This window comes from Ixodes scapularis, unplaced genomic scaffold (assembly GCF_016920785.2).
Source record: "Ixodes scapularis isolate PalLabHiFi unplaced genomic scaffold, ASM1692078v2 PGA_scaffold6__148_contigs__length_123643588, whole genome shotgun sequence".
Classification (NCBI taxonomy): Eukaryota; Metazoa; Arthropoda; class Arachnida; order Ixodida; family Ixodidae; genus Ixodes; species Ixodes scapularis.
This window is the reverse complement of record NW_024609881.1, coordinates 3,835,495-3,849,038: the sequence shown is the minus strand read 5'-3', so window position 1 is coordinate 3,849,038 and position 13,544 is coordinate 3,835,495. Positions and strand designations below refer to the sequence as shown.

The 13,544-nt window shown below is 44.3% G+C and overlaps 1 protein-coding gene across 3 annotated transcripts in view; it reads right to left on the bottom strand.

The window, feature by feature from the left end:
• Positions 1-13,544, bottom strand: part of LOC8034107 (protein C12orf4 homolog) — a 106,968-nt gene that overhangs the window by 52,354 nt on the left and 41,070 nt on the right. For 2 of the 3 annotated variants that reach the window (XM_042294402.1, XM_042294403.1), the window contains one exon: positions 7,270-7,395. In XM_042294402.1, coding sequence (XP_042150336.1) covers positions 7,270-7,395 — 126 coding nt within the window. Of the gene's footprint in view, positions 1-3,184; positions 4,121-7,269; positions 7,396-13,544 lie in introns of those variants that run through there. The other variant, XM_029966659.3, reaches the window with a different exon arrangement.

Sequence of the window (13,544 nt, the reverse complement as noted above, 5' to 3'; positions counted from 1 at the left end):
GTTTTGGATTTGGATAATGACGTGGATCTTTGTGGCCATCGGGTTGACAGATGCAGTGCAATCCACTTATAATGATACCACATATAACAATGTACTGCTTGTAACGATCAGTTTCTAGAATTTCTAGACTAGAAACGCTCAGTTTCTAGTCTAGATACAACGGTAATCAGTTATAACTAGAATGTGCATTTTCCGGTTTTAACCGAAAAACACCGATAAACATCCGTCGGTGACGAAAATATAAAATCGGTTAAAACCGAAAAACACCGGTGGTTGGATATTTTCGCCCTGGTTAAAACCAAAACACACCGGTCGTTGCACGTTCCCGACCTAGCGAAACCCTTACCCCGTAGAGGTTCGTCAAACGTGTTATCTCGTAGATCCTGCATTCTTCCAGTGTTTATACATGGCTTGCAGGTGGCATCAGTCCACCCTCCTTTCTGGGGGTCAAAAGTGTCTAGTGAACGCAGTGGAAGCTAAGCTCTCATACGCCTTTCCCCTATTGTGTCTCCCATGGCGCCCTTTTGTGGAAAAATTAACACAGTGGAGGGTAGGCTCTCTCGTGCCTTTTCCTCATTGTGTCTGGCCAAATGATGTCGGTGCAAGCCATGTATTCAGAGGTTGCTGTGGTTCCTGGAAGACACTGCGAACGTCAGTGTCGTACAGGAGTGTGCGTTTTCATAATTGCGGGTTGCGAACCGCAAGGAACGTGCACCATGACGGCAGCACGTTCCTTGCGTGAAGATGCAAGCATGAAAGTATGCTTTCGTCTACAATAATAACCAAGTGTGAGAAATAGTTGCTTCCTAGAGAAGAAGTGTATGAACTATGTGAATAAAATTGGAACTCTCTGTCTGTGATCAATCGCTTTTCTTACCGATATTCACCGATTTTAGCCTCGTCGCGAGACGTTCCACCGAAATACACCGGTGCTTTGAAACTAAATAAACACCGAAAAACATCCGCCGATTTTTCTCACAAATAAACACCGGAAAATACACACCCTAGTTATAACAATAAAATTTTCATGTTTTCTCATTAACGTTGTAAGTCGATTGCACTGTGGTAACTACCATGACGTTGCTCTGGAAAGCACTTTTCCCCCTCTTGTAATAAAAAAAATGAGCCAAATTTTTTAATTTTGAGGAGATATTCGTAAAATTGTAAAACGAGTCCAAATTCATACGTTTTACAGTAATGCGGGAGAGTTGGCAGGTATGTATTAGCAATACAGAACTGCATCAACATTGAAATCAGAGCTGTTCCTAGTATTGATCTAGCGCTTTGATCTACCGTCTTTTCCGGACTATAGTCCGCACACGGTGTATAGTCTGCAGGGGCCAATTTGGGGTCAAAAATAAAAAATTTTGCTTAGATAGTCCGCACTTGGTGTATAGTCCGCACCTGGTGCATAGTCGACACACCTTGACAAATGTCTGCTTTCTTAGCTCACAAAGAAGCTTGTATTATTCATAGGTCATCAATAACATTGTTTCATTCACAAAATCCACCTCATCTCTTCATAATTAACAATATTAAAAAACAAAAATCCTGTACAGTCCGCACGTGTAGATAGTCTGCACAGCCGAAAATCTCTACTTTTAAACATGTACAGCCTGGAGACTATAGCCCGGGAAATACCGTATGGGTACCGAAATTTCACACCACGCAAGCCATGCACTGTAAAAATTATAATCCGCCCCAAAATTCTAGCGACGATATCACCAAGTGACGAAAGGCCCCTCCATGGAGACAGATGATAGAGATGATGTTCCTGCTCCAGTGACGGGCACTAATGGCATGCCATCCCTTCCCTTAGGGGGCAAAGAACAGAATAAACAGCATCGCTAATAAATATTTTGCAAAAGTGAACAATGTTTTTACAGCAACGGAGCCAAACCAGAAAGCACACAATGCCACATACAATGTGGCACTCGTCTTTGCATTTCCCCTCCCGGGATTCCTCCCGTTTCGAAGCTACCTCAGCTGATGTGGCCCTTTTTCTTTGCCAAACTGCTGCCTCTCGACATCACATTATGGCTGCCCTTCAAGCCTGATGCGTAGGATCACAATGACGACCTCGAGGGTGTCACTTCTCTGCAGCACACAGGTTTGTGGTGACAAGCGCGCTCAACAGAATTCAATGCCACAAACCGTGAAAAATATATTGCGGAACTTCCAAGTATGGCAAGTGTCCGACACAAACACGGCAAATCGAGTTGTACATTTTTCGGAACGATAACGTAAGGTGTAGCTGGCCCGAGCCATTTATTTCAAACATTGAGATTATACCACATTGCATGTGCCAGACAAACAGGTGCACCGATTGGTAGGTACACAGGCTGTCTAGGGACACCTAAAAAGATTACGTAAGTAAGATTAAGCACATTTTTTCAACATTTTTATTTGGTATCTCAGAGTCTACAGCCCAACTTGTAATGCAAGCTGCGTTCCAGTGAAAACGGTGACAACGTACGTCAAAGTGCAACAAAGTACAAATATAATTGTATAAAGCAACTGTAGCTATGACGGGTAATGCCCCCTGTAGTCTTCTTATTAATGTTTCGAGACTCAGCTCTTCTACTGGAATTGGCACCCCACCACAATTAATGAATGTGCCTCAAAGAACTGTAGTAGAATCACCAGTACAGTAAATTCTCAAAGAAGGATATGAATATTGTAAAGATGAGTTACGATACAGTTTGTAATGCTGATAATAATGCAGCAATGGTTTTACTGAATGAAAAATAACTTTACCATGGCATGGTAAAGTTCCAATATTGGAATTTGAAATACAGTAAATGACTTATTTACGTGGGCTCAGTATTTTGTGAAGTGTGGTTTTCTCAAATATTTCATGTGCACAAAATTTTGCGATTGTGGGTGCTATGCTATACACTCAAAATCATAGGGTAATATCGGTTGATTCTTTTTAACATATTCTTCAAAATCGTGGAATTCACGAAAATTACGTCATCACAAAAGTTCAGTCGTTTCCAGTATGCCCAAGTGTAACATAGACACAATGGCAAATTGATGAGAGATTCCTATCTATTTAGCATACCGTAATATCCTGAATGCCCACCTTTTCACGGAGGACAATTGGGAAAAAAAGAGGCAGGTGGGCAAATCTTTGAGATTATTTCCTAAAACCACGAAAATAAGGATAAAAATACATCTGAAAGCACTGAATACTATGTTTATTCTTTGTCCAGAAATATGTTTGTTACTATCAGAAAACATTTGGTACTATCTCCTCTCTAAAACGAAAATTCGGGAGATGGGTGGGCAGAAAATTTTCGAGAAATACACCCGTCCTATGAAGTCTCTAAAAATACTGCTGCTCTAGAGGAGGTTATGTATAACAGAGGTTCTACATACCTATCATAAGTTCCAATATTCATCAATCATGGTGATCAGCACCTCCATAAATAAATACTGCGATAAGTCTGTTGGCCATCTGCAAGTCATCGTGATTCGCAGATGGCCAATAAACATCTTCAAAGGGCCTACCGCCACTACATCTAAAATTTCCGGACCACTTTTGAAAGAATGTACTTGCGGAACAATCAATAATGATGATACTAGCCTGACCGGTAAGCCAAGAAAGCTCAAAAAACAAGATTCAGGTTTCATACTTCTGCTGGTTTCTACATCATTATTACTATTCCCAAAAAATACACAGTTATATTCAAATTTATAAACATGCATTAAAAAAAAAAACAAAGCAACATTCATTCACAAATTTCCCCGACTCCCACGAAGCTGTGGCCAAATTCCACAACCACTCCCTGTTTTTTCCATGCTGACCAAATATTCCCTATAATTCTGGGTATTTTCTCACTTTTCCCATTGCTGGACATTCCCTAGATTGAGTATGTTAAGGTAAGGATTTCGTTGTAACTAATGGCCCGTTGCTTCGCGACAGGTCATTGCAGGACTTCCCTTTGTCGCGACGTTGTAAAATGTACACCATGTTTCCTCTTCTGTGATTCGTCAACAGTTGCGTTGGCTTTGTCCAATGAAGGGAGGCGCTTTACTTGAGCACCAGTGGGTTGGACACCCGGAAGATGGAGGAGAGCATGGCTGACAGGCTGGCAAACAGGTCCTCCGAGATTCCCTGCAGCGGAGCGCCCCCATTACGTACAAGGAACAGATTCACACTGACTTAGTCTGCACGTTGCAACTAGGGTTCCGACTTTTCAAAGCTTATTTTTCGTGCTATTCGGAAGGTGTTCTCGTTTGTTTCTCGTTAAATTCCCAATTTTCTGCATGTCTGAGTTAAATTTTGTTGTATCCTAATTTTCCAAAATTCTAAATAAACAAACAGATTTTGTGAGTTGCGACTCACAAAATCTACAATTAACACAATGCTGAATCAAGATGGAACTGTGCCAACATCTTTTTCACATTGGAAATTGAACAGTTTGGTCAGAAATCACTGCACACCCCGAAATCGTGGGACGTATTAAAAGGAACTTGAATATAACTTTGTTTTGTTTTTGTGGGCAACATTAACTATATGCACTTGCAAGAATGTGACAGTACAGTGTAGACCGCATATAACGTATGTCGCGGGAGTCGCGAAAATCCGCACTATAAGCGGTACCGGGCTATAACCAAAACATCAATTTTTCAGGCCAAAGTACATGCCATGAGATAAACTTACCTTTGTAAAACAATTTATTTTATATTAGATGAAAAATAAAGCTTACGGTACTTTGAGGGAAGTCTTTATTTCACCAGACTAGTACACTTCTCTCTCAAGTGTGTCACACATTTTGAAAGAAATGAGCGACTTTTGCCTGGTGCAGCCTTTTAACGGCGTCGCAGGTTGCGGACGGACGTTGCGAACGTTCAGGATTGTTAACCCTAATCACTTTTCTCCGGTGATGAAAACGCGTGAAAATTTGCATCCTTTATACGGTACGCGCATGAAATGCTCCAAAAAAGGCATGAGATGCGCGCATGAAATGCTCCAAATAAGAAATCCGGACGATGTTCGAAAACACAAATGCATAGAAAGCACCACTGTAGTCGAAGTAAACAAACACGACGACACGGGCGTTTCTGCTGTCTTGAGAGTGCCGCCACGACATCGCCGCACGAGTAGGCGGATCTTCCCTTCTAGTACGTGCTGGGTTATCATAGCGACACACAACGAAAATTCACAGTCAAGGATAGCGCTTTTACGCAGAACGATCAGCTTCCACTACGCCGTCGACGTCGACAATCACCACCGACGCCATGTTTGCGGATAGAAGAAGCCAGCTCGCGACCGGCACGCAACACGTTCGAACGGCTGGTTGGGCTTGCTCCAACGCCCTGCGCCGTGAACGACACGTGTGTGCGTCCCTCCGTCGCTATGGCAACTGAAGCCTCTTTCTTCGCTTCTCCCACGCTTCCTCGAGCAATGTCCTTGCCATCCTTGCCCCCGCGAGTGCCGCTTGCGGCTAGCGCCGTTATCTAGTGTCGCACAGGGAAGCGTGCTCGCTGCGCGGGTCGGTCGGCGCGGTCGGCGCGTTGCTCCAGAAACCGCACCATAACCGGTATTTCCCTTCGTGCGCCTGCATTTTAAGCGGTATGTAAATACATGGAGTTCTATGGGAGGCGAACCGGTGGTTTAAAAAAGCAGCGTTATACCTGGTCCTGCACTATAAGCGGTTACGTTGTAAGTGGTCTATACTGTATTTATATTACACTCTGAAGAGTAACTTTTAATATTCTATGTCTGGAAATTAGGTGTAAGCTAATCATTGCAGTTCCCATTGTAATCTTTATATTTGATGTATAAAAATAATTAGTGCCGGTTATAATCGTGGAATTAGTGAAATACGCATTTGAAAACCTCCAGGCAACCTAGAACAGCATGAATTTGAGCCATTTTTTTCTGCATGGTTTTTAAGTTGTGACGTCTGCTCTCGGCGGTGGCTTTCCAGGTGAGCGATGTGCTCTTCTTTTGAAAGGAAGTCTGAAGCGGTGGTTGCAGTGGAAGTCGAGGCGACAGCGGCTTCGCATCAATTGCGGACCCATTCGCGCTGCTGCGTACGTCGCCACTCCTTCAGCAGCCAGTCCTCTTTCTCCGAAAGGGCACGCGGCCGACCCATCCTGAGTCTAAACCAAAACTGATAAGAGTGTAGGAAACAGCGTGCAAATCAGACTAAGACGAAGAAACACACGTGACGAGTGCTGCGCTCGTCTCGTGTGTTTCCTCTTCATCCTCGTCTGTTTTCTGCGCTGTTTCCTACGATGAATTCCCACCAACGCACACAAGTATCCATTATTCTATGATAGCTGGAAAGGTTGCCACCATCCACGAGCGACGGTGGCAACCAGACTGGTTGTGTGCTTGCCGTTGTCGCTTATAGATGGCGGTAGCTGTCCAGAAGTTTGCGTAGGTTTGTGTTGACATGATTTCGGTACCGGACACGATCCTGGGGAACCTAGCCCTTAACAGCTCTGCTGTAAAAAAAACAACTTAGCTCCGGGGAGCTTCCAAGAACCCATCAGATCAGTCTGAGCGCAGCTGACGGGGTTGCTTAAGATTACTCTTGCCAGCTGTCTGAAGCTTTATCTAAAATTTCGAGAAACACTTTTCCGCCCTTGAGAAATCTTGGTCCATAACAGAGCAAAATGACGTTGCCAAAGTCTCTCGACACCAAACCTTCAGGAAGTTAAATTTCGAATCGTAACTGTCGCCGACTGCGCCCATTCCGCACACCAAAATGGCGACACTCGCGAGGTAATTGGGGAATTGAGTACCGGTACTCCAAGCGTAGCTCGTTTAGCGGCCATAGGTTAACCAAACAGCCCGCCTCAGACAGTCTATACTGCCTGCAACGCGTCTCTCACTGGTCCGTTCAAACACCTCCATTCCTGCCTTGTGCATCATGCTGCCATGAGCCTGCCGGCATCGCAGTAATGGCTCGTGCAATATATGCTGCTCCTGCTGCAAGGCACTCTCCAGCTTAACAGTTCGTGGAAGCTTCGGCAGGCAGGACTGGCAACTTGAGTCTACTCATGCTTTTGGCTACAACTTCTACCACCAACTGCCAGGATTGTGACGTCCGACAATACAACACGCAGGTTGTTACGACGTCATTCATTGCCACTTTGCGGTTGCTTTCAATGTTTCGGTCAAATGAGACGCTAAACCAGCGGGAATTTTTTTCGGAGCAGGGGTCTGGGGTGCACCAGAGCCCCTGGCCATGCTGAACGCACCGGTTGGAGGAGCGTACCGGGCGCCGCAATGCAATGCCGGACACTGACCTGAGGCACGAGAAACTGGACGGTGCGCGTCTCCTCGCCCACCAGAGAGGCCATCTCGATCATGAATCCCTTGATGCACTTGAAGACCAGCTCAGCTCGCCGCAGGCACCACGGAATCGTCATCTCCTGAGGGAACCCGGAAAGCAACAGTGAACAAAACTGCAATCCTCCCTTAAACCTGCCTTTAACCATTTGATGCTACGACACAAATTACACTACCTTAACGAGAGACTGCTCATGCTGTGAGGGGTGTTGTTATTTGTTGCGTCTTTGGCGAACTATAAACTTTATATTTGCACGGTGTTTCGCTTTGCTAAGCTATTTATAGCCTCAAAATTAGTCACCGAGCACACGTGATACGCTGCACTAGATCAGTGGTTCTCAAATCGGGTTCTGCGGACCCCATCTGCGGACCCCCACGAAGCCCTCGCCTCAACTGTCCCCTCTCAACCTTCAACCCTGAACCTTCACATTGTTTGCTGGTCTTGCATGCAAGTCCAGGTGATGTGTGCTTGTTGTCAATGCATCTGGTGTTTAGATTAGACACCCAAGTTTGAGTTTCTGAAAATACCATAAAATCCCGTAAGGGTGCCCCCTCCCCCTAGATATCGCCCATCCAGTTTTTCTGGCTAAATATCTGTAACCTCAAAATTCCAAAACATCGCCCACCCCAGATTCCCATAGGACATTGCATGATGTTCGATGGGAATAAGATGAACCATACAATCTGCCGAACCGGTATGCGTGACAAGCGGGTGCGCAGTGGGTTCCGACATTTTTGTCTGCAATCTGCACGCACAATATTGGTTCTGGCAGAACGCAAGTTTAGCCGGTTTCCGCGTGTCTAGAGCACCGTGAAACACAAATCCGCTGCATCTGCAGTCTGCGGTATCCTCTCCCGTGCATGGGAGTTTGTAGCGAATTCCCACGCGTTCATCGCATTGTGAAACGCTAATTCGCCGTGTCCACGATCTGCGGTATCAGTTCCCACGTCACATGGTTTGCAGAGGATGCCCCTTGTAAATCGTTATTTATTGATAAAGTTTTGTTGTCTCATCCCCAAAGATAGACCACCCCATGTTTTTGACCATTTTCCTCTTCATATTGGGTGGGCACCCTTATGTAATTTTACGGTGCTTGTCTCTTTCCCACAAGGTGGCGATTTATCACGAGTGCAACCGAAGAGATAGAGGAAATAGCACCAGGAGGAGATAGCACTCTGCCTCGTGAACATGCCGTCTACACTAAAAGATGGTGGGGGATTCTCATCCGAGTTGAAGGATTTCTGGTGGGAGAAGAAGGCAAAGAGAGGTGATGTCTGGTGGCTACAGGATCAAAATGCATTACATCTTCGAAGGAAAGACTGGCGCATCATACATATGATGAGCACTGTACATACTCAATAATAGCATTGCAAGTGTCTCCAAGAAGTGCAAAAGTGGCACACCTGCAAGATGCATTACAAGTGTGCAAGTGAGCGAACAACAAATATCTTCTGCAGTATCTGCTACACTTGCCTGCGTTTTACAACATCCAGGAACTACTTCAGGGAATGGCATATGCATGCCACAATGGTTGAGACTATGTGGTAGAACTTGTAAGTTTTTTTCTATCTCGAGCATGGCAATTTGCAACCTTTTTTTTATTAAAATTTGTCATATTTTGTATATTTCAAACTTTTTAGCTGTTATTTTTTGCCAAGATAACTCCACTCTTTCTAATTCTTGTTATTTTGGCCACAATGATTTTTGGTTTTCTGAAATTAAATTGTGTATTATTTGTTAGGCTCCCATTTTATACTTATTAATAAGAGTACTTATTGTACTACATTTTGATGTACTGCCACAATTTTAGAACCAATTGTATTTTTAGAAAAAAAAATAACACTGGGACCCTTCAAGAATAGACAGTTTTCCCCGTGGTAAGAAAAGAGTTAAAGGGACACTGACAGGGCATTTATGTTCACCTAGGTCTTTGATTGTACATGACATATGAAAGCCCAACTACCCAGAACACAATTTGTGGCGCAAAATTGCTTTTCTTTCTGCCCAAAAACCGCCGATCAAAACTGGCTAGTTTGAGTCGCGCTCACTCTCTTATCCGTAGTCACATGCCGTTTTCTCTGGTTTAGACACAATTACTAAAGATAATCAGTCATGGGTCATCAAAGGTACACACTTAATATTACGTATTTTCCGGTGTGTAAGACGCACCTTTGTATAAGACGCACCCACCCTATATGCAGGCTTTCATTGAAAAAGTTGGTATATAAGACGCACCCGTGTATAAGACGCACCCGAATTTATCCACATAGGCTAACGAAACTAATTAAGCATGCTTGCGCGACCATTGCGAAATGCACCTTACCTGTGAGAAGTCCGTAAGACCCAACCACACGGGCGCGTCTGAGACGAGTCGGCGTTTCCCGGCGCCTGCTCGCATCGCCCGAAGGCCATCCGAAAAAAAGCGACGCGCATATCTGGACAGGACAGACCTCGGCGTTAACCGGGAAACGCCGACGCGGCATGTGGTTGGGCCTTTATGCGGCGTGAAGTGATCGAAAAAGCCACCACACGCCCCAACCACCCACTCCTTTGCAAAAAAAAAATAAATAAATAACGACGAAAGAACTCTCTCATACGCCCATAACATTTTATTTCTACTCAAAACCTGCGAAGTCTTCATCTTCGGATGCGCTGTCAAAAAGTTCGGCAATTTCTGGCGGCAACTCTGCTGCGACAGTCTCTTCACACTGAGAGTCGCTCAGGTCATTGTCGTCATCGTCGTGCTGAGGTGGCGCTGAAGCTAGTAGGCCAGCCTTGCGGAAGCCCGCAGTTATGGTTGCCGCTGAAACTGCACTCCAGGCCTCATGGACCCACTTTGCAACTTCACTAAACGAAGCGCGCCTCATGCGTCCAGTTGCGGTGTAGCTGTGCTCGCCTTCCGTCATCCACGCCTCCCAAATGCGTCGCAAAACAGCTTTAAAGCTGCGGTTTACGGATATGTCTAAAGGCTGCAGAATCTTCGTCATACCGCCGGGTATTATTGTAGGGGTGCAGTTCTAATCTGCCTTAGTGTCAAGTCTGTCATGTGTGCCCGCATGCTATCCATGACTAGAAGGCCCTTCCGGGCATGAAAAAATCCATCCGGGCGCTTCGAAAAGCAGGTTTCGAGCCAGACTCCCATCATTTGCTCATCCATCCAGCCCTTCTCGTTAGTTTTGACGACAACACCAGGCGGAAAGCTTTCTTTTGGCATCGTTTTTCTTTTAAAAATCAACATCGGCGGCAGCTTTGTTCCGTCAGCACAGCACGCTAGTACAACTGTAAAGTGAGACTTTTCGTGCCCAGTTGTTCGTACTGTGACTGCCTTGGCACCTTTCTGAGCGACACTTTTTGACATAGGGATATCAAATGTCAGGGGCACTTCATCCATGTTCACAATGTGGCTGTCGATGATGTTACTCTTTTCGACTTCCTTCTTTACAAATTCTTGGAACTTCTCCACTTTTTCTCCGAAGTCGTCTGGGAGTTTCTGACACATTGTCGTTCGCGCTCTGATTGACAAGGCTTTGCGGCGCATAAATCTATAACACCATGACGGCCCACCAACAAAATCAGCGGCACCCATTCCACTGGCCAAAGTGCGTGCTTTCAAGCGCAATTGCACGGTTGACAGTGCCCTACCTTCAGCCCCCTGTTCAAGAGCCCACTTGACGAGCCGGTCTTCAAGTTCAGGCCACCGCGCCTTCTTTCCGTGGTCAGCCTTTTTTCCACTTTTCATCGCCTGTAGTTTGGTGGACGACTGTCGCCATGTGCGAATCATCTTCTCGGTGACGTTGAAACGGCGACCTGCAGCCCGGTTACCGTGTTCGGTAGCGTACTCGACCGCAGATAATTTAAACTTCGCTGTGTAGCTCTTGCGCGACTGTGGTGGCATATTGTAGCAAGACCGGGCAGATGGCAGGAAAACACGACGACGCACGTACGCAGAGCGAACAAAGATGAAAATGGCGACTGAAAAAGAGAGGCGGCTTGTCCTGGCTTGTCTTGGCGAGAAGCGTGATTGTCGCCATCTGTTGGCATTTCACATTACTTACGCCTGGGACCTCCGCATCCGCAACGACCGCATGTTTGCAATCTTGGAGTTCACCTAAAACGTGGCACGCGGTGGTCCCCGTATTGAAGTATCACCGTGTTACGACCGCGTGATCGGTAGCGATATTTTGTTTTTGGTGAAACAAGCTTGAACATCAACCGAATAAATTTCAAATTTCTGAACTCGCAAAAAAAAAAAAAAAAAATTTGCGTATAAGACGCACTGTTGTATAAGACGCACCAGCAAGAACTTTTGAAAAAAGCCGCGTCTTATACACCGGAAAATACGGTAAAAAGAAAAACAATACCCATTTTTTTGTGGCTTTTTAAAAACTGCAAAAACGTTTATAAAGAAAAAAAATTTTCACAGCCACGTGACTTCCGGCAACACTCTCCTCTATATTTCTTCTTCCTCCCCAGTCCAGTTTCAGTTTCAAGCAGTTGCGGTTTTTTACTTTATTAATAATATGCGCGATGCTGTAGCAAAATATTCATTGCATAGTTTTCCAACACCATAATAAATCGCCCAACTAAAAATAAAATTTGTGGGGTGTCAGTGTCCCTTTAAGCACCCACCAATGGGCCCTTGGGTATCCGATTTGGCAATTGAATCTGACACTCAGAAAATTTTGGTTCAGCTTTAAATTGTTTGAAAAGTACTACATTAAAATTACAGGTTCAATTCGTATTCGATTGTCAAATCTGAATGGAATTCGGAAGAATCAAATATGAATAGAATTCGGATTCATTAAATATGATAGAATTTAACTCAATAGAACATAGTCCCACCAAGCAAGGGAAAGGGAAAAACACAGAACATCAAAAGTTGAGTCAATTCAATTGAATGAAATTCAATATGATTGAATATGAAAAGTACTCTATGGAATTAAATATGAACAGTCCTCGACCGAGTTGAATATGAATAGCACTTCATTTATGTCATTATAAATCCATTCAACTGAATTGAACTCAATTGAGTCGAATACGAACAGTACTCTATCGAACTGGTTAGGAATTGGATTTAATTGAGTCTGACTATTGAATTAAATACAAATAGTATTAGGTTGAATCAATTATGAGCTGAATTTAATTGAATCAAATCTGAATGAATCAAATATGAATACAGTCGCCGACCGATTTTTTTGACGTTGATTATTCTGACGTTTTCACCGAACCGTCACTCACCCCATACAGTTAATGTATAATACTGTATTTACTCGCATAATGAACACACTTTTTTTCCGAAAAATCGATGCAAAGTTAGGGGGGGCGTTCATTAGGCGAAGTAGAATTTTTGCGTCCTATTTACTCCCATAATGAGCATAATGAAGGGACCTTTTATCCTGAAAAATCGAAGTAACTTCTCATCTCTTTGCGTGCCCGACCACGTAACCAAACTAAGCTGTGCAAAAAAAAAAAAATAACTTTTTTTTTTAGTTTTTTGGGTGTTGTTTTTTTGTTTTTTTTTGCCGTTTCGCAAGTTGTTTTGTTTGCTCAGGCGGTGCCTTTCGCAAGCTGTCTTGTTTGCTTAGGCGTTGCTTAGGCGAGGGCTCTCGGCTTATCTTTCTTATCTCCTTGCGCGCGGCGCGCGACCCCAGGTAACCAAACTGCGCTGTGCAAAAAGAGAAAAAGCTCATCTTTTTCTTTTCCCAGTTCCTTAAGTTTTTTTTTTTTTTTTTTTTTTTTTTTTTGCAGTTTTTTCCAAGTTGTTTCGTTTGCTTAGAGGGCTTCTCCGCTCCTCTTTCTTACTTCCTTGCGCGCGGCGCGCACAGCGCTGAGCAAAAAAAAAAAAAGAAGAAAAAAAAAGCTCCTCTGTTTTTTTCTCTTAGTTCCGTGGTTTTTTTTTTTTTTTGTTTTTTTGTTTTTTCTTTTTGCCGCCTTTTGCAAGCTGATTCGTTCGCTTAGAGCACTTCTCTTTCGTACCTCCTTGCGCGCGGCGGCGCGCGAACCCCAAGTCCAGACTGCGCCATGCAAAAAAACAAACCTCCTCTCCATGTTCTTTTTTCTTGCTTCCGTTGTATCTTTTCGAATTTTTTTAACGCCTTTTGCAAGGCGTTTTGTTCGCCAACGCTGCCCATGCATTCGCGACCTCCCTGCACCAGGATAGAAAAGTGCGTTCATTTCGCGCGCGTGGGGGGAGGGGGTCAAAATTTTGACATCCGAGTTGGGGGTGCGTTT